This window comes from Protomyctophum parallelum (genome assembly GCF_964188405.1).
Source record: "Protomyctophum parallelum genome assembly, chromosome: 21".
In the NCBI taxonomy this organism is placed as follows: Eukaryota; Metazoa; Chordata; class Actinopteri; order Myctophiformes; family Myctophidae; genus Protomyctophum; species Protomyctophum parallelum.
In genome coordinates, this window is record NC_139713.1 from 35,540,359 (window position 1) to 35,563,063 (window position 22,705).

A 22,705-nucleotide genomic window follows, 5' to 3' on the forward strand; every position below is an offset into this window, starting at 1 on the left:
TGGACTGCATGTCTAAAGTCTGTTAGAGAAATATCTGTTGCAGAATACAATAACCTTGTAACACTGCATTTGGAGGGAAATATCTGTTGATGTTTGTATTTCATGTTGTAATCACTTTTGGTGGCATCATGTTGAGGTTGTCCAGACATCACCAAGAAGATAGTGCTCATATTAGAATTATAATGTTCAAGTTTTGGATCTGAACTTGGATGTAGTGTACTGTTCTTGTACCTAATAATACACAGTAGATATGGAGCTAGACATGGACCTGGACTTTGGCCCAAATCTGCACCTGGATGTACTGTTGAATCTGGAGATGGTTTTGGGTGCACTGACTGTTTATTGTTGGCACTGACTGGACCCACGTAGGTGCACTGTTAGAGCTGGCAGTGGGTTCATGATAAGAATAGCTCGAATATGATCTGGTTTCTCTATTGTAGTTAGACTTGTACTTTCTTCATACAGTACATACAGTAAGTATTTATTTAATTAGTTCCATTTTAGTACAGTTTTCAATATTTTATTTAACCTTTTATTTAACCAGTAAAAACCAAATTGAGACTAAAGTATTGGCCAAGAGAAGAGGCAAAAGGATCCTTAAAAGTGCCACATGTGCAAACTGTCACACAATTGGCTACGGTGTGAAGCACAATACCCATCTGACTTGAGTGAGGCAGATGTCACACATGGGATTTGCTGCTCGATAGTAAATTATATGAGCTGAGAACATGGTTTTATTCAGTACCCCATAAATATTTTATTATTAAGAGTGGGTATATAAAAATATTATGAGGTATAGTGTGTTTTATACTTTTATATAACATTCAGCGATTTACACAAAGTCGTTACGGGGCATATCAGAAACACATATAATAGTGCCCTCCGATGTCTGATGGTGTAAAAATACCTATGGTAGATATTCTTAACCAGCAAGATGACCGTCGTTTAGCTGAAGTGCAGACAATTATCTGACACATGATCTTTGGATATTTATAAAGCCAAGGCCCCTGCTTCATTTATTCAAACAGATCCATTACCAGGTGGCCGGTCTGCTAGGCAGAGCGGCAGCCAGTCAGCCATTCCACTTCAGTCTCTGCAGCCATAGCAGCAGACAGACAGCCAGGCAGTGTAGAGGCAGGCAGCAGGGATGGCGTCAGTGGAGAGTTTTCAGCATGAGATAGGATTCTTGAAAGCATCTATTTTCATTCATGGATGCCACGGCCCTTATCAGTTGCCAGGACACTTTGTGAAAAGAGAGGGGTGTCCGTGAATCACTTTTGGCTCTGTTCATCATTCCAAGACAGAGGGCACTGACACAAACATGTAATGTATGCTTTGACAAAAAAAGGTGTCATACAAAAAGGATGTTTTGTTGAGAACCATATTGAACACCAGGGCATTAGGCTTATGACAGAGCAAGCCATCCCGCCCTTGTAGGCAAGTGAGGGATCATGGAGGACCAAAGCCCCTCGCATGACAACAAACCTTATACCAAAAGCTTTACTTCATCTTATGGCAGTGTGTCTTGCCAAAAAGCAGTTCTTTTTTACAGCCTAGTATAAATGAGTCTTAGCAGAATCCCAAATAAATCCAGTGAGTGGTAACACTGTAATATTTCTCTCTTTGAATCATACATCACTTCTGTCCACGCCCCACGTTGAGCCTTAAGCATTGTGAACTCAACCCACCCCACTTCACAAGGTTCTAGCCTGGAAGCCAGACGGATCTGCCACAGGAAAATAAATCCCTGTGGAGATTGGTCTGTCACTCCTCAGTTTGAAGTTCATTTCGCTCACCCAGAGTGAGTCTTTTTTGATATGACGTTGGAATCTGTTTGTAACCGCCCCTTGGAAATAAATCTTCCACACCAAAGTTCCAGACTAATATCTATGCAGTGATATTAGTCTGCCATACCAGGCTAACAAAGTCAATTTCAATTCTTCAATTGTGTTTCTGCTAAATCGAATGACGGGGAACATCAACATTTACAAGAAATTGGATTATTTATAGCAGGATAATGGCGTCTGATGTAGCACAAGAGATAAATGAAGCACCATTGCACAATAGCAGAGCCGTTGAAGAGGACTGTGGTAATTATTTAATCTTATCTAGTAAGATACTGTACAGTAATCAAATCATGAACATAACAACAATTATTTCTAAAATGTAAAGACCAGAAATATCCACCCTATTTTTCAAACACTATAGATGGATAATTGTTGTAAACATTTTCCACTTATTATTAACCACTTATGCCCTGCCTGCATACTTCTTTGTACAATGAATAGGAAAATAGCTTTTAGATCTGCTATTGTCACTGTTTCTGACAGTCTTTTGACAATTTTCTCATGCTCAAAATAGGTTGAAAGTCCCTTTTAAAATGGCATGGAACTGTCGTGACACACACGTCGGTGCTTCAAAGCCACCAGACTTGAGTAGCACAGTCAGTGTGTCACTCTCTTTGCCATGGGAGAGTCTGTATGGAACAAAATATGACTTCTTCACTCTGAAATCGGAATTGTCTCTTGAAATCACATCAAAGTGACAAAAAGTTAGAACATTTCATTTTGATTTCACATAAAAGGTGTGCACACTTACAGTAAGTTATACTGTATATTAACACACATGCACATGCATGTACACATGTGATATAGGGGTGGGACGATATGGGTACCTCTAACCTCACAATACGATATCTGTGGCAATATTAGGCCCTCGATAATGATAATGTCACAATATTTAATATATAATTGTGAATCTTGCGATATTCAATATATTGCAAGAGATTTCATCAGCAATCTATCACAATATCTGTAACTGAAAATGAAAAATATAACCATAAAAGGCAAAAATCTGGAATTATTCCTAAATCTAACAAGGTTTTTTGTATCACAAACTGGCCAATAAGTACATGAATCTTGTCTCCTCCAAACAGTAAAACACTGATGTACTGCAACTTGTCCACAACTTGTCTGTCCACAACAATGGGTAGCACAGTACTAACTAATCAATATCACAATATTGGGAGGACCTGGACGATACAATATATCGCGGGAGGAAGTATTGTGATATATCGCGATATCGATATTATTAGCACACCCCTAGCCTGAGCTAATGTGTTGTCTAGAGGTGTGGGTAGCGGCAGAGATTTGCGCACACCCTGATTGGATCTCACCGATCTGTCAGTTATCCCTGGCTCCTCCCACTGCGTGAAAAGATGAGTTAATGGGCAATTATGGGCACTAGTTTAGCAGGCATATACGGTAATATACGGTAATATACAGGTGTGATGGTACAATTCGGAAGTTTACCAGAGTTTGTTGGAAAGTTTAAGTTTCCTGTAATATACACCGTATTTACCGTAGTCAATGCTTTTTGCGCAGTGTCCTCTCCCCCTAGTGCAGCACTACGTCACATCATTTGGAGAGATGTGGAAGGGTTGACTCCCACTTTTAGACCAGAGCGACCAATGCGTTCCTCCAGGCTTTCATTCTTTGCGCCGACAAAAATGAAAGCCTGGTACTGAGGCTAGCACACCCCTAATGTGATACAGTAAACAAGTACTGTTAACTGTGAGTGGACACCATAAAAGCATTACACTTGTTTACAATAGTGCCCACCATTTTCAATTCATCAAAACATTTAGACATACAAATATACACTTATATATAGCCAAAGACAGGAAATCATAGAGGCAAAAAGGGAAAAATCATAGGGTGAGGGGAAAAAGGGTGGGATTCAGGCCAGTTTGGAATTGCAGCCGTCCGTAGGTGCCCTTTGAGAGCGGTTCTGAAGGAGTCAAGGGATTTGCATGTCTTAATGACTGTTGGTAGGGCGTTCCACATTTTGGTGGCATAGGAGCGAAATGAATTTAGTCCCTTGTTAGTGCCGAATCTGGGTTGCACATGGTTTGTTACTTTGCATAAAGTTCCACCTTGAATGATCCAGGTAGCTCCAGGTGTAGCTTTTCAGCAATCAAGTGATTATTACCACTGGCAGCTTTGCAGTTAGTTCAGCCACAGAAAGAAGGCAGCTTTAGTTTGATGTCCACTTCTGTGTGCCCTTGAGATGAGAAGCAAAGTTTGTAAGTAAATATGTTCAAGTCTGTTTAGTTAAATGTATAGTGACTTTGGAGAACATATGTACGTTTATTTACTGGTTTTCACAGTGTTTTATACTGGTGTGAGGTGTCACAGGTTCAATAGCAGGACAGTGTCAATTTGTATGTTGAAATTGTACCATAGTTAGCTACGTGGAAATAAGAAGATACAAGACTTGTCATCTCTGAATGTGTGTGTGGGGATGGCTGATTTATCCTGTGAGCACTAGCCTGAGCTAATCCTCACTCACACCTACCTCTGAGTCCAATTAGTTTGACTCGATCAGCCACCAGGACAGGTGTGGCTGCTTAAATCGGACATCATTGCCTGCCCTCATTGGTGGAAAGTATTAAGTACATTTCCTTAAGTACTGTACTTGAGTACAGTTGTGAGGTATTTGTACTTTACTTGAGTATTTCCAATACTTTTACTTCACTACATTTCAGAGGCAAATATTGTACTTTTACTACACTACATTTATTTTAAAACTTTAGTTACTTTGTTGAATTCTGATTATTATTATTACAAAAAAATTAACCGCACTTAAACCTTATATATACATTTTGGCTATTGAATTGTGAGCTTGTAGATCTGCTATTTTCAAAATATTTTTCTAAATTCGAAAATGGGACATTCAGCATAATGAGTACTTTTACTTTTGGTACCTTAAATACATTTTAATGTCAATACTTTTGTACTTTTACTCAAGTAAATTTCGAATTTCTGACTTTTACTTTTAATAGAGTACTTCTACAGTATATTGCAGTATGGATACTTTTTCCACCACTGCCTACCCTCCATTAGCCTATAGAGTGATACAGTACTCACAGCAGTGCTGCTGGTGATTCTTTTGAAAAACTGTATTATTTGGGGCGGACCCAAGGGGATAGGGCTCTACCATCCATCCATCTTCAACCGCTTATCCGTAGTCTGGTCGCGGGGGCAACAGCTCCACCAGCGAGCCCCGGACTTCCCTCTCCAGAGCAACATTAGTATAACTTCCTCCTGGGGGATCCCGAGGCGTTCCAAGGCCAGTGTGGCGTTGTAATCCCTCCATCTGGTCCTTGGTCTGCCACCGGGGTCTCCTCCCAGTTGGATGTGCATTGAGGACCTCCCTAGGGAGACGCTCAAGAGGCATCCTAATCCTAACCAGATGCCCGAACCACCTATAAGCTGGCTCCTTTCCAGGCTCTATACCATGTCCGCATCTATACATGTCCGCAAAATTTCACCAGGCTGAATGAAAATGCCTAAAAAATATCATTCAATAATAAATAAATATTGTTCAATATCTACTCAAAGTAGGGCTTAGGACAGTTCCTTAAGTTACCAGTATCATCACTACTCACCCACTACATCACTACTCTTTTTACAAATTGGTTAGCTTGGCGATTCTGGACTGAACTGAATATCCGAAATTAGTCTTCGGCGGGCACCGCTCTCCCTCGAGTCCATGCCACTGCTTGGGGTTAGGGTTAGTCCATGCCACTGCTCGGGGTTAGGGTTAGTCCATGCCACTGCTTGGGGTTAGGGTTAGTCCATGCCACTGCTTGGGGTTAGGGTTAGTCCATGCCACTGCTCGGGGGCAGAGTCCATGCCACTGCTCGGGGTTAGGGTTAGTCCATGCCACTGCTCTGGGTTAGGGTTAGTCCATGCCACTGCTCGGGGTTAGGGTTAGTCCATGCCACTGCTCGGGGTTAGGGTTAGTCCATGCCACTGCTCGGGGGCCGAAGTCGGCCCCATATATGCCTTTTTGATCATCCAAAAAATGAATTGTCGGATGTAACATTTGTAATGACTTATGTTGTTGATGATGATCGAAATAAACAAAACTATTATTATACACATGACTTGACCGTGGGCAATTTAGTATAGGACAGGATAGGATACGATGAGAAAAGTGTCATATAATTATATTCTCTGAATCCTACACACCATTGCATGCTGATTAAGTTTGGTTGCTTACATTGTTTGTATATTTATATATTGATGTATGTAATTGCTCTGCAGGTTCTACTGGGACTTGGTAATGCTCGTCATGATGATGGGGAATCTAATCATCATTCCTGTGGGAATAACCTTCTTCTCGGAGCAGACCACCACCACCTGGCTGATCTTCAACGTGGCCTCGGACACCATCTTCCTGGTGGACCTGGTCATGAACTTCAGGACGGGCATCGTGAACGAGGAGAGCTCCGAGATCATCCTCGACCCCAAGGTCATCAAGATGAACTACCTGAAGAGCTGGTTCGTTGTGGACTTCCTCTCCTCCATTCCGGTGGATTATATCTTTCTAATAGTGGAGAAAGGCTTCGACTCGGAGGTGTACAAGACGGCCCGTGCGCTGCGCATCGTGCGCTTCACCAAGATCCTCAGTCTTCTGCGTCTGTTGAGACTCTCCCGACTCATCAGATACATACATCAGTGGGAGGAGGTGTGTATAACTATGTGCATGTGGGTGTAGACCGAGGTTGTATATATACAGTGCATATGGTGTAGATGGAGGTTGTATACAGTGCAGAGATTTAACCTTGAAAATGTCATATCGTGCCTTGGTAGAATAACAACGAACAGGAACTGTCAATGAGCAAATTGGTTACTTTTGCTCAGTGATGGCTGAAATTCCTTTTTCTTTCTTGAATACACCTCCAGTCCACAATAATTTTCTTGTTCTTCTAAATTCTTCAGTAAAGTAAATTATAGTAATTCTGAATAATATGTCAACTATATGAAACATAACACAAAATGAAATGGAAAGGAATGATATCGAGAAGAATGATATATTCTTATGGGGAGCCTTTATTCAGACTGGGGTAGATCTGTTGGATGCTTCATCTTTGTGTGGCTATATACAACAAAGAAGTTATGGCTCGCTGAACACAGCTCAGAATGATTCATCATTCCCCTCCCTGAGTCACACCACTTAACCTGACTGCAGTTTGGCTTCTGTTTCCCTCTAGCATTTCCGTTACATTATGGCTCATAATGATCACACAATGCCTCACACTGTGAGAGAATTGTTTTTATTTTAATCCATAATCGTTCAAAGGAAACATGCAATCACTTGGAATCGTTAAATGTGCGTGACAGGGCTTGTGCATTACAAATGTCAGATGCTAAATTAAAATCTTTAGCCAGAAATTATGTAAAAACAGAAAACAACATGACTATTTGACCTGCATGCCTGCAAACATTTATGCCAAATAAGCAAACATTCTATCTCAGTCTCACCTGATTAGGTTATAGTGTAGTGGTTATCTTCTTTTGATAATTGTGCACTTAACTATATTGTTTTGCTTGTTTGTCTTATTCAAATTAATATTTAAAAACTCACTCAGGCCAGGTAAAAAAAAATGATGCAATCAACTGCTTGTCTTGGTGGCTGATGTATATTGGAAATTTGCTGGATTGATTGAAATAACCTTTAATTTGACTGTTGTTGTTGTTGTTGGTTGTTGTCAGGGCTCACAGGTTGCAGCGCTTGCAGGACACCTCTTTGCACTGTATTTGTTTACTTACTTGCAAGGACACGCGTATTTGCGCGTGCGCGAGTGCACGCACACATGCACGCACGCACACATGCATGCACACGTAGTACACACATGCTGTAGTGTAAAGGGATGATCTGAACCTTAAAGCGTAAAGTTGGAGTGCCATGATCTTTTCTCCACCCTAAAACATGATCATCAGGTATTATTATATATAAGGAGGAAGATTGTGGACAGGCCCACCAGTTCATTAAGTATGCCTGGTTTGCCTGGTGGGTGGTAGGGCATTAACGAGTTGAGATTTTCCCAAGTCAACTTGTCAGACAGTAAAGTAAAGTCGAAGTTGAGTCGATGCATCGTTTTATGACGGCGCGGGGGGAGGTGCGCACGCTCAAATACGGAGCATGTCAAACAAAGCACTGTGCAAACAGTGGCCTCCAATATGACACAGTGTATGTATCATCTATATGGCAAAGCGCTGATTATCAAAACATAAAAATGTAATAGTAAATATACTAAACAGTGAGTGCAGGCACACACGCAAGTGTGCGTTGCATACTTGTACAGAGACCAGAAAAGAGAACACAACAGGACAGCCCGACCTTCAGAACACAATAGAAGACATAGGTCTACAGCAGCCAGCAGCAGTTTGGCACATCATCAGAAAACAATCTGCTATTACCTTCCACGTTCACGACCTTCTCCTCCTCCTCCTCCTCCAACAACTTGATAACGTTCTCATGTTATTTTCTGAGCCATGCAAATAAATAACAACCCGCACTGACCGGAAACGGAGAGATTCATATAGTTTAAGGATAAAGTTTGCGCGCTCTGTTACTTCTCTGACACACAGTTCAAATTTAGCCAGTCAATAGTGGGACACCGCTGAGAGCCAGGCACAGCTGCAGTTAGGTTCTTAATTAAGGGCGCGTTCTGAATGCAATGCAAACTAATAGGCGAGTGCGCTCCGGTGCGGTATGCAACGAGAAATAATGACTTCTGTCCATGACAATAATAAATCCTACAGGTTGAATTCTGTACACACACACATAGAGCAAAAAAATATGATATGGGGAAAACAATTGAATATATATATTTTTTTATTAGTGAGCAAAGGAGCAAAGGACCCCCAATATTTTTTCAATCTACAAAAATAATCCCAAAATCGCTTATAAACAGCAGATGTGGCAACACTGGCCAGAAACGACCAGTGTTGCTTATTTTTGGCTTATTTTGTATAGACCTAGGTTGCTTGTTTCTGCCATAGAGTTATACTGGCAACACCTCTAGCTTCTAGCAGCTACTGCTAGCTGGTCTGTGCGGCTCTCGACTCGTCTCTCTGTGTGTCAGTCCCAGCTCTGTGACTGGGAGATGGGACTGTCCGACTGTGGATACTTGTCTGGATAAAACTTTCTGTTACAGTTAAATTAAATCCATTTAAAAGTACCACACAACTGAAAAGTATCACGACTGTGACCGCAAGTTAGAAACGTGTGTGGCTATAACGAGGCACAGCTGTTTACAATGCGATGCAACATTAACAGCGGGGGTTTTGCTTTTGCTCTGGAATGGATGAATTGCACAGGTCCCTCGTACGACACGAGCAAAACCTTTGTGAAATGTAAATGGAAGGCTGCCTGTTACTCCACTTAAAACATCCTAACAGGCTAACAAGGGGTCTGGGAAGGGAGTGCATTGCAGGAACCAATATTCCTCAATATCCCGCCTGCCAATCGCTGTGATTTTTTTTTTTGCGTTAATGCGATAAAAAAAATGAGTGCCGTTAATAAGGTGTTGCGTTAATGCATTAATAACGCGTTAACTTTGACAGCATTCATTTTTATTTATTTTTTACTTTCGACTTTCGATCTGAATCTACTTGTGTTAATGAAACGAACTGAAGTATGTTGTATGGTAAAGGGGGAGGGGTTAGTGGAGGGGATGATAGTGTGACGTCATCACTGTTTTTTCATTGGCACGTTTGACTGTCAAGGTTTCAGCCTCCAGGAAGAAACCCTAAATACATATAGGGAAGACGTCACATCACTGCACATAACAACCACACCGAGGGGTCTAATGAAGTGCTGTCACCTCATAAACACATGAAAAACTGGATAAAATACAAAAACCACGGCACTCCATCTTTAAACTATATACTGTATACTGTATATAGACCATCATTTCCTTGGTGGCTTTGTCTTGACATGTGCATGTGGAGAGTTGATTGTACTGTACATTTCACACATGAGGTGGTAAATCTTGCCCAGCTGTGGTGGTGGTGGTGGTGGTGGTGGTGGTGGGAGGGATGAGATGATGATGGCATGGAGCCGGTGAAAAACGATGTTACTGGAAATACGTGGCAGGCAGGCAGGCAGACAGGCAGGCAGGCAGGCAGACAGGCAGACAGGCAGACAGGCAGACAGGCAGGCAGGCAGGCAGGCAGGCAGGCAGGCAGACAGGCAGACAGGCAGACAGGCAGGCAGGTGCACTGTTTCCAGTCGTGGAAAATAACTAAGTACATTTACTTAAGTACTGTACTTAAGTTCAAGTTTGAGGTATTTCCAATACTTTTAACACAACATTTCAGGTCAAACAATGTGTACTTTTACTCCACTACATTTATTTGAACACTTTTGTTAGGCTACTAGTTACATTGGAGATTAAATTTTGATTAGAAAACATACAGTAACCACTTCAGCCCTATACATTTCAGCCATTTGTGATGCAAAAAAACCCCCCAGGAAAGTGTTTCGTCATTAAAATAAGCTCTGGTTGCAAATGGGGTGACGTGGCCCTTTAAGGAACCAAATGGATCCGTCACTCCGAAAATGGACTCGTTTCCATTTGTTATACACTCTCAGAGTGAGATAAAATATGTGATCAAAATGGGACCTAATGCATATCAAACTGGGGGTCCTTGAAATGACAAAGGTTAAGAATCACTGCCTTAAGGCATGCAGCTCTCTCTCTCTCTCTCTTACTGCCTGTGTGTGTGTGTGTGTGTGTGTGTGTGTGTGTGTGTGTGTGTGTGTGTGTGTGTGTGTGTGTGTGTGTGTGTGTGTGTGTGTACCATATAAAGATGTGCTGAATAATGCAGGAAATCAGATTGATTCACATCAGAGATAAGGTGTGGGAGGGAAAGGGAAAAGGGCACACAATGAAAAACAAATCTCCAAGCTGTCACAGAACGTTAGGCTGTAGGATTAGCACAGTAATGGAGGGGGAAATGCAGGCCCCGTCTGTCACAACGGCAAGAAGCAGTGCTGTGTTTCAGCCTTAAGACAGACAGACAGACAGACAGACAGACAGACAGACAGACAGACAGACAGACAGACAGACAGACAGACAGACAGACAGACAGACAGACATTCAATCACAGTCACACTAAAGCTTGATTTATGCTTTTGCATAAAAATAACGACACGCGCATAAAAAAAAATTACTCTCTTCTTTTTTCTTTGGCTATTTGCCGCCGACGTTAAAACTCATCCAGCAGCCTATACGTTTGTACAATTTGTTGCCGCCATGTTGTCACACGGCAGCCATCCATCTAACTCTAACCCATTACTGTAAGATCTGAGACCAGATTCTACAAAATGTCTTCTAAATCCTATTATTATTATTATTATTATTATGACGAAAACCCGGACTGGATCCGTGGATCTGGATCCAGATCTTCAAATTGTAAAATCAAGAGGAAGTTAACATTGTTTATAAAAAAAAATAACTGTACAAGTTTTGGTTATATTCTATATACCGGTAGTCTGAATCAACTTTTTATTTTGTATTTCTTGTCCACATTTGGAGTTACATCATGGCAAGGTAACTACACAACCCAAAGTGGTCTTGCACTTTAGGAAAAAGTATCAATACTAAATCTGGAATACAAAATGTACTTGAGTAAATAATTTTAAAATAGCAGATCTACAAGCTCACATCGTGACACATTGTGAGTTGGCTATTTTTAAATGGCTGAAATGTATAGCGCTGAAGTGGTTAAAATTGTAATAATCAAATCTACAAAGTAACTAGTAACTATAGGTTTCACCAAAAAAATAAGTACAATATTTGCCTCTGAGATGTAGTGGAGTAGAAGTAAAAGTACTGGAAATTGGAACTCCTCAAGTGAAGTACAAATACCTCAGATTTGTACTTAAGTACAGTACTTGAGTAAATGTACTTAGTTATTTTCCTCCACCTGGTATTTTATATTCATAGAGCGACAACAGTTAGGCTGGAGAATCCTCATGGCTCACATACAGTACAGGCTGCTTCACCACGGCCAGCAGCCCCCCTGCCAGGTCCTGAAGCCCAGCCTCATGTTGGACCTCTGCCACCAGCCAGGTCAGGTCGCAGGCAGCCTCAGAGATGGCACGGCCCATTTCTTTTGTCAGCTGTAGTATATCGGGCTGCACCTGATGTCAGATTAGATGTTTTAATCATCACTGTATACGCAACAAAGTCTTATGCACAACTGTATGCTCTGAGGCGGGTGCGTAGGCAGGGCTCAATGTATTCACCTGTGTGCTCTGAGGCGGGTGCGTAGGCAGGGCTCAATGTATTCACCTGTATGCTCTGAGGCGGGTGCGTAGGCAGGGCTCAATGTATTCACCTGTATGCTCTGAGGCGGGTGCGTAGGCAGGGCTCAATGTATTCACCTGTATGCTCTGAGGCGGGTGCGTAGGCAGGGCTCAATGTATTCACCTGTATGCTCTGAGGCGGGTGCGTAGGCAGGGCTCAATGTATTCACCTGTATGCTCTGAGGTGGGTGGGTAGGCAGGGCTCAATGTATTCACCTGTATGCTCTGAGGTGGGTGCGTAGGCAGGGCTCAATGTATTCACCTGTATGCCCCGAGGTGGGTGCGTAGGCAGGGCTCAATGTATTCACCTGTATGCTCTGAGGCGGGTGCGTAGGCAGGGCTCAATGTATTCCGAAAAATGCACATAGAAGTGCACAAAGACCCGCACACCGTCTGCACTTGCAATACGAACTGAACTGAAGAAGGTCTTTGACCGATAAATAAAGTTCGTATTGCAAGTGCAGACGGTGTGCGGGTCTTTGTGCACTCTATGTGCATTCTTCTGAATCATCACTATACCAATTATAGTGCGGGAAATCCTACATTAATCATTACTATACCAATTATTGTGCGAGAAATCTTACATTAATACAGCAATGATTGTGATCATTATGTGTGATGATTTCTAGCCTATTGAATGAGTCCCACTCAAGTAAAATCATTGAATAGACTTTGAAAAAACAATAACCCCCCCCCCCCCCCCACACACACACACACACACACACACACACACACACACGCACGCACACACACACGCACACACACAATAACATCAACACGCATACAAAAGAAAACGGGCATAGAACTATATAGTGCTTTTGAGTTGTATATTTTTCTAGGTCAGTAGCTAGCAGTACAATATAATGTCAATAATGGATTAAAGGCAATTGATCCATTTCATTAGCGTGTAATAAGTGGATTTTTAAGTGGATTGTTCCAGTGGTTAAGCCACAATGGACTGATTCATGACTGGGCAGGTAAATTGATCTTTAAGGGGGAAAATGTGAGCCAACTGACCTGGCTATCAGTTCACTGGGTAAGAACAGAAGAGGAGAGTTTAACCGCAGCACATTAAGGTATACGGTATCTGGTCTGTGACGCCTCCGTGTTTTAATTCTGACAGCAACCCCATTTTGTAGTCGCTTCAAACAAGTGATCAGATACGGTCAAGGCTGTCTGCGTGACATGTTGTCTACGTCTTCTTGTCCGCGTGAAATGTCTACTCGACTGTATGTCTTCTGTGCTTGTGTGACGCTGCAGGCTGTGTGCGTGATTGTGTATGTCTTCTGTGCTAATTTGACGCTACAGGCGTGCGATTTGTCTCTCTCCATTGATCGTCCTCCTTCACACTGGTCAAGGTTATTTTGCTCAACATCAAAATGGATGCACCAAATTAAAGGCATCTGCAGGCTCTGCAAATTAAACGCCTGTTGGCAATCGTTTAAGCCGAGAACATGATTCATGGATGGATAGAAAAGTGAGTAGGTAGTTTAGTTAGGCAGGCAGGCAGGCAGGCAGACGGACGGACGGACGGACGGACGGACGGACAGTCGGACAGGCATCCTCATGGGGAAATTCAGGTGTCATGACTAGAGAGATACAACTACGGTTAAAAAATAAATAAATATATTTTAAATTCAGCAATATATTTCAGCATATGGTAACTGACTGTTAATACATATAACTACAGTATACACTCTGTATACAGTCCAGTGTCAGCCACCTACATAGTGGGTATTGTATACAGTACAGTCACTCAACAGTGAATATAATGAGCTATAAAAAGCTCAAAGCAGCAGTTCTCCTATAGGCATCTGTTCGTGAACAGATCCATGTGCAAATGTGCCAGGTCAAGTAGGAGTCATTAAACCAAGACCACAACAGAATGCATGGGGGCTTGGCTGTAGAACTTGAACGACTTGGAACTTAGAAGCAATCGATCAACATTGTAAATATAACCCACAACATATTGTATTCTATTATGTGCAGTTACTTTATTCAACTGGAATCTGTATGATGGAATACCCAAGGGTGAGCCAGAAAATGGCAGCCAGGAGAATGAGACTAGCAGGACACTGCCAAAGACACGAGCTGCCAACCAGCAAACTAGTGCTGTGGTCACGAGGACGTCCCACATTAACATATGTTAAGACGAACTGGCCACCTGGCCAGATGTATGGAGAACCGGGATGACTGGAAGCAACGATGACACTGAGAGACTTTATATTACTTACTCAATTCCCATTTCTATTAACATTAATTAAAATGTTAAATGTGTATTTAGTGACAGTAATGACGAGGATGCATGCAGTACATTACAGTCAGATGGAGGGTTTAGACACAGTGAGCAACACAAGGGGCATGTTCAGGTCACTGTGTTTACCAGACCATCTGAGACAAGCTTCAGTGCCAAAGTGGAGATTAGCTCCACCTGGAGAGTGAGTGAGTGAAGTGAGTGAGTGCGCCTTTGTTACACTTTACTTTAGCAATATAGCATTTCATATGGAGTCCCCTGATGAATGCCTTTCGGTTTACATCTTCTGTATAATTAGAACTTGAGGACACAACAGACTGAGTGATACCAATATGAGGACAAAGATTAAAGTATCAAGGTGATGTTTTCGTGTAAACCTAATTCAAACTCAGTTTAAGAGAGAGAGAGAGAGAGAGAGAGAGCGAGAGAGAGAGAGAGAGAGAGAGAGAGAGAGAGATCGTTTGTATGTAGATCATAGACTGTAGATGCCATAACTATGGGCTTGTGTTGGCGTGGGTATAGTCATCTGGCTGTAGCTCGCCATCGTGTGTGTGTGTGTGTGTGTGTGTGTGTGTGTGTGTGTGTGCACGTGCACGTATATAATATTTCAAACTGTTAAATATACGCTTCATTTGAAAAGGGTTGTGGAAGTTTATTAAAGCAATCCCTGAAATGCTAAATTATGCAGCAAAGTTGGAAGCCATTGCGCTGCGTGAGTGGGAAACAGGCACGCACGCACAGCCCTGGGCTTTGCGCGCACGCACGCACGCACTCACGCAGGCATGCTGTACAGGGCAAAGATCTGTCTTGTAATATGTAAGTGACTTGCAGGCTGCAGGAGGCTAAAGACCTCTGTCACATGCCTCTGCGTGACTCTGCCTGGTCTTGACATATCTAGAGGAACTCTTTAGCGTCCTCGATCAACTTGCAGCTGAGGTTTCATGGCGTTATTTTGTAAATAATAAATGTACAAATAGTTTAACTGCTTAAACTCTAGTACCTGTACTTTCACTGGGATACCCGAAGGCTCTATACAGTATATTAGGTCCGCTATAGTATTTTGCTCTCTAGACCGAAATCTCTTCGCTGAAAATAGCCAATCTACAACCTCACAGTCACAATGCGTTGCGTTGTGGGGTTGTACATCGGCTATTTTTGGCGAATGTTCAGCCCTTAGAATAGGGACACTTGGACTCAAGTGGTAAAGAATATACATCTTACATACATACATGTTCATGCCATGTTAAATTGAATATTCTCCTGTATAGTCTGCATTTACAGTATGCACCTTATACAGTGTATCATTACAGACAGTAACACTGGTTCTGGACTTGAGTTATATGCTGGATTTAGATTTCACTTCATTAAATATGTGAAGTGAATTAAAACACTTATATTTGTCACCCGGATATGAATGTGGTGTTTTAATTAGATTTTTGCAAAATAGCAGCTCAACTTATTTTGGGAGGGTAGTTCTTCTTTTGCTACAGATATTGAGCCATTCATTTTCTCCAAAGGATATTCTCTCTCTGTCTCTCTGTGTGTGTGCGGGCGGGCGGGCGGGCGGGCGGGCGGGCGCGCACACACACACACACACACACACACACACACACACACACACACACACACACACACACACACACACACACACACACACACACACACACACACACACACACACACTGCACACACACACACACTCACGTGAGCGAGCGCACACACACTCACATGAGCGAACACACACACACACACACACACACAATGGTGTTCACCCACTCTCGGCCCTTAGGGACGGCAGTGGGGTGGGGGGGCTCAGCTCCCTCACACTCTGCTGACTTCAGAACGAGCAGAGTTCATCTCTTTCATCGTCAACAGATTTAACCCATTTTCTTAGCAAATCCTCATGGCTGTCCTTCTGCTAGTTATATTGGTCTTGTTAAATGCAGCAGTGTGTGGCCATATGGTTTACAAAATGGCCTGCCAATTAAATCTGCTCTGTCTAAACCAATAAACCGTTTATTGACAGTAGATTTAATTGTCAGGCCATTTTGTTTAGCAAACACTTGGAATGCCAAATCCACAATGAGAGCAAAGTCTCGCCTGGTGTGCCAAAAGACTTGTAGCGTTTTCTTCAAGCGATTGTGTAAACTGATAATGTAAATGGATTGCATTTACGTAGCACCTTTCTCCACAGCGCTTTACACATTTCACATACATTTCACATTCGCCCATTCACACAGTGGAAACTATGCAATGCAGCAACCAACCTGTTACCAGCTCATTGGGAGCAGTGATTCAGTGGCTAAAGGCCTATTCTAAAGGCTCATACATAGTCTGGATTTACGGTGGTGGGGTGACCACCGGACTACAACATGATGTCACGAGCCGCGGTGAAGAGCAAACCACCGCCACCGCTCCAGCCCTTCTCTCTGTTTTTACTCACCACCGCTCAACGTTATTTCAGCTCCGGTGGTCAGCTCACCGCTCCGGTGAAATAACGTTGAGCTGAGAGGTGGTGAGTAAAAACAGAGAGAAGGGCTGGAGCGGTGGCGGTGGTTTGCTCTTCACCGCGGCTCGTGACGTCATGTTGTACTTCGGTGGTCACACCACCACCAAAAATCCAGACTATGTATGAGCCTTTACTCAAGGACAATTTGACACGCAAATCGAGAACCTTCCGATTCTGAGGCGGTCAACCTACTTCCTTAGCCACTGCAGCCCCTTGCTGTGTGACACATTTGTTTTTTATCAGTGATACAACATTACAAATATATTACAAATTAGCCACTGCAGTGGGAATGCAAAGTCTGACGCAATGGGCCGTCTTCAACAGTTTTGTGTTCCTGTGTCAAATCATAATTCATATCGTAATTGAAGCTAGGTGAACAATTTATATGACAATAATGGTTTCATAATAACCAAAACAAGAAATTGTGGGGTCTATGATGGAGGCTACTGGCTCTCAATGTAGGGTCCCAGCTAAATGTTTGATAGTTAGGAACCAAATGGACCAAATGGACCCCCCAAATGAACATTGAGAGTGAACACTCCCAGAGTTATATTATATTATATATATATATATATATATATATATATATATATATATATATATATATATATATATATATATATAAAAATCTAATGGGGATCTGTGGCCATATCAAATTGTGGTCTTTGACATTTAAAAGGTTGAAAATCACTGACTGACCAAGGAACAAAGTGTATTAAGTGTCTTGTCAAAGGGAAAGGTGAGTTGGGGGGAACATAGAGAGCGGGGGGACATAGAGAGAGAGGGACAGTGAGGATATTTTCTTTCAGAAGACAGAAGCTGATACTGATCAGTTCCAGTGCTGTAGATCTTGTTACTTGTTTCTTGGATGTCCCTCGGGAGAGTTCTACTGCACATGTCACTGTGGTGGTTTGTCAACTGGGGAATCTGCGGTGCCCATCAATGCCTTTTCTGGATCTGTCACTATTTATTTATATACTGTGGGGTGACACGATTTTTTGATACAGTAGCATTTGTGGACCCAGTGTGGATATGCAGTTGTCTGTGTGCTAACATTGTCATGTTTTCTCTAAACGTGTCTAATTCACTCGTGTACATTCATTTATTTAACCACTTAAAACCCAATATACTTAGTGGACTGGAGTCCCCTAGGGCTCTATATACTTACTTGGGAGTTGGTAGTACGCTAGTATTTCCCTCTACACCAAATATCTTTGCCAATAATAGCCGATATAGCTCACAATGCGCCGCAACACTTGTACTTATGGAGTTGGAACAACTAAGGTTCGGGAGGTTTGGCCAAGCAGAAGACAACCCACCTGCCTGCCATCTCCTCCCTTGCCAACCAATACTCCGCCCTTGCCAACCATGCCACCACTCACCCACTTCCAACTAGCCTGGCCACTCCTACGTCGCCCATTACCGTGGGTACTTAAACTCAACCGTCAAAAAGTGCCCTGTGCCAGTTTCTTGTAAACACGCACACCCACACGTTACCAGAGACAAAATCGTGTATTTTCCTCTGCCACCTAGCCACCTAGCCAGCTAACCACCAGCAACCAAACATGTCAGACCAAGGACTCGCGGTGCCTGATCTCAACATGTTGCTTCTTGCTCACGCCGAGGAGAACGACGACATTTTTCTCGGTACTCACCAGGATGTCGCCGATCCAAATGCCGTGCCCGACACGCCACCGAGCCAGCACGGCTCCAGGTCAGCAGCCGTGGCACCTCCTCGTCCCGCCGCGTCCAATCTCAACCGGACACCCCGGGAGTTTCGCGGGGATCCATCTCCCTCCCCAGCTCTCCAGCAAAACCGCCGCGGCGCCTCCTCGCACGGCACGAATGACTCGGCGCCGACGCTAATGTCAGATTGGACCGTCGTCGGTCTCCAGCGTGCACTCACCGCCAAAGGGATACCATTCACCAGAACCGCCAGGAAACAAAGCCTCTTCAACCTCCTCACCACCACCCGCACCGGCCAACGCAGCAACAGCAACAGCACCACAACAACACCACCAGCCGTCGCAGGTCCGTCGCGCCGACACGACGTCACGCGCCCAGGAAAAGACCAACAGGCGCCTGCTCGGCCGAGAGGCGGCGTTGTTGCGCGGCAGGCAGCTCCGCCACGTCGCGGGACAAGGAAGGCCGCCACACAACATCCCGCAGCCACCGTGACCTTCCAGAGGCAGCCGGTTTCACCAGACATCCACCCTCTCCACCCCCCCCCCCCCCCTGAAGGAGCTCCAGCCACCTCAGCTCTCTCCACCCCCCACACGGCCAGCGTTTTCCACCTACCTCACACCTCCCCATCACTATATCCTCCTGGTTCTTTCCCCCATGCCCAACCCGTTCCTCCCCCCCATTTCCAGCAGGCAGCAGCACCCCACCTCCACCCCCCCTTTCAGTACAATTATCAAGCCCCATCCCCCCTAGGTTTCCCCCCAGCCATCCCAGGTTTTCCCCCAGCAGCACCTAGCGCCCCACACACCAATGTGTCTTCTCTCCCCCCCCACCCAGCGTTCCCCACCGCCCCCCCCCCCTCCTTCTCCCTCTTCACAGCAACGCCAGCACCCATCCCGCCATCCGCCATCGCTCTCAACGCCCCCATGGTCCCCTCACACCTCCGTTCACAGATCTTACAAGGCACGGACATCGACCTCTCATCCCTCATACGCCCCTCCGCCAGCACAGCCCAACACCGGTCAGTAGATCTCGGAGGAATCGCCATCACCCTCCGAGATCTCTCCCCATCCACTTCCGCCGTCCTCACACCCACAGAGTTTGTACTAGCATTTTCTATATACAGAGACATTCTATGCACCTCATTCCCCTCCCGCCGCCAAGAACTGGACGATCATCTTTACATCTGCATGGACCTTTGCACACGGTTCGGAGGCAGCTTGTTTTACGAGTATCACCGTCAATTCTCCGCCAGGGCCGCCTCCAGACTACAACACTTCAACACCACCACCTACTGGGGCTCCCTCGAGCTGGAGTTATACTGCAGGATTTTTGCCGGTAAAACCTCTGAATCATGCAGTCTCTGCAACTGCCCCACTCATCCCACCACCCACTGCACCTTCAGAGCTCCAGAGCCCCGCCCCCACGCCGCACACCAAACCAGCTACGTCCCCCCCCCCCTACTGAGCGTCACCACCTCCAGCAAGGTCTTCCCCACCTCCTCCAAGGCCAAAGACAGGCGCGGCCGCCCGCTGGTGTTTGTCGGCAACAAAATGCTATGCAACAATTTCAATGAGGGAGGCTGCGAACTGTCGTCATGCAATTTGCTCCACATATGCACCTTCTGTGGCGGCTCCCACTCCCGCCCCATCTGCACTGACAAACAGGCAAAACACCTTTCTCCCCAACACCAACCCCCCACACCTTAACCCACACCAGCTCCATCCTCCGCACCGGCTATTCAGGCCCCTCACCAATGCCACGCTCAAAGCCAAGTTCACTGTTCGCTTTCTTTGGGTTCCCGCATCTCCAACACCTCCCTCAGCCCAATGAGCCCCTTTAACCACTCACTCACCCGACACGCCCAGCACGCACGCCATCGGGTTCGTAACAACAGCGGTCCAGTCGCCATCCGCTCCTGGTTCCATTCCTACCTCCACCTGGTCCCCGCCGACCAGGACTCTCCTCGGAACACTCCTTCGGCTACCCCTCCAGAACTGGAGCCGCGTCACAGCTCCAACAAGGGAGTTCCCGACCACATAACCCAGACTCTCGGCCCGAAGGTCTTCCCAGGCCCATCACAGCTACGTCTGCTCCAACGCGCCCTCCACGACGCCCACCGTTCCAGGGTCTGGTAACTTTAGAACGATACTTTTGGGGTTTCTACTATATCACTCAGGCCCACGCCTCGACCCCTAAGCCAAAGTATCCGGGTCCGCCCCCTCGAACCTCGGGTCCCACTATGTATTCATCTAAGCCTTGGCCGTTCATGTCGTGCGTAATTCTGTGCCTCGCACTACACGCACCCATGGACGACCTTGCTGCTTCCCTATGTATTCCATGCCTGGTCGTTTATACTGCGCGTCCCATGCTCGCATGTCAGAGCGCACTCATAGACGATCATGCTGCTTCACTACGTATTCCAAGCCTTGGCCGTTCATGTCGTGCGTAATCTGTGCTTCGCACTCTATGCACCCATGGACGACCATGCTGCCTCACTAAGTATTCCAAGCCTTGGCCGTTTATACTACGCTCCCCATGCTTCGCATGAGGAGCACTCATAGACGACCATGCTGCTTCACTACGTATGCTGCTCCACTACGTATTCCAAGCCTGGCCGTTCATGTTCGTGCGTATTTCTGTGCCTCGCACCATACGCACCCATGGACGACCTTGCTGCCATGCATGGCCGTATATACTGCGCTCCCATGCTTCGCATGCCAGAGCGCACTCATAGACGACCATGCTGGCCCACCATGTTGTATGCAATGGATGTTTATGTTGTACAACCATACCCCGCTTTCTTACTCCATGCAATGGCATTCGTGACAGCAATGACCATTCTCCACCCTTGTTCAATAAACCATCTTAAAGGGTTCCCATGTCTGATGTTTGGTCTTTCCTAGTGAAATGGAGTTGGAACAACTAAGGTTCGGGAGGTTTGGCCAAGCAGAAGACAACCCACCTGCCTGCCATCTCCTCCCTTGCCAACCAATACTCCGCCCTTGCCAACCATGCCACCACTCACCCACTTCCAACTAGCCTGGCCACTCCTACGTCGCCCATTACCGTGGGTACTTAAACTCAACCGTCAAAAAGTGCCCTGTGCCAGTTTCTTGTAACCCACCCTCCCTCCCTTCTCCATACTCGCAGGTTCCAGAAAGGGGTTTCTACTATATCACTCAGGCCCACGCCTCGACCCCTAAGCCAAAGTATCCGGGTCCGCCCCCTCGAACCTCGGGTCCCACTATGTATTCATCTAAGCCTTGGCCGTTCATGTCGTGCGTAATTCTGTGCCTCGCACTACACGCACCCATGGACGACCTTGCTGCTTCCCTATGTATTCCATGCCTGGTCGTTTATACTGCGCGTCCCATGCTCGCATGTCAGAGCGCACTCATAGACGATCATGCTGCTTCACTACGTATTCCAAGCCTTGGCCGTTCATGTCGTGCGTAATCTGTGCTTCGCACTCTATGCACCCATGGACGACCATGCTGCCTCACTAAGTATTCCAAGCCTTGGCCGTTTATACTACGCTCCCCATGCTTCGCATGAGGAGCACTCATAGACGACCATGCTGCTTCACTACGTATGCTGCTCCACTACGTATTCCAAGCCTGGCCGTTCATGTTCGTGCGTATTTCTGTGCCTCGCACCATACGCACCCATGGACGACCTTGCTGCCATGCATGGCCGTATATACTGCGCTCCCATGCTTCGCATGCCAGAGCGCACTCATAGACGACCATGCTGGCCCACCATGTTGTATGCAATGGATGTTTATGTTGTACAACCATACCCCGCTTTCTTACTCCATGCAATGGCATTCGTGACAGCAATGACCATTCTCCACCCTTGTTCAATAAACCATCTTAAAGGGTTCCCATGTCTGATGTTTGGTCTTTCCTAGTGAATATACTTTAGCAAATTGGCAGTTTAAAAAATTACAAAAAGTGACATCAACAATGATTACATGTTCACTCTCTGTTTGGGTGTGTGGCTCACCAGCTACTTGACAGCTGAATCAGGAAACGGCTTGTTCACTTTGGCTGACTGCATTGTTTTAACGATGGAGTCAATTAGGAGTG

The 22,705-nt window shown here is 45.0% G+C and overlaps 1 protein-coding gene across 1 annotated transcript in view; it reads left to right on the plus strand.

Moving 5' to 3' along the window:
• The window catches only part of hcn1 (hyperpolarization activated cyclic nucleotide-gated potassium channel 1), a gene marked incomplete at both ends in the record, with an annotated part of 124,037 nt that overhangs the window by 5,708 nt on the left and 95,624 nt on the right, over nt 1–22,705 (plus strand). Inside the window, one exon of the mRNA XM_083793123.1 lies at nt 6,111–6,534. Coding sequence (XP_083649249.1) covers nt 6,111–6,534 — 424 coding nt within the window. The remainder of the gene's footprint in view (nt 1–6,110; nt 6,535–22,705) is intronic.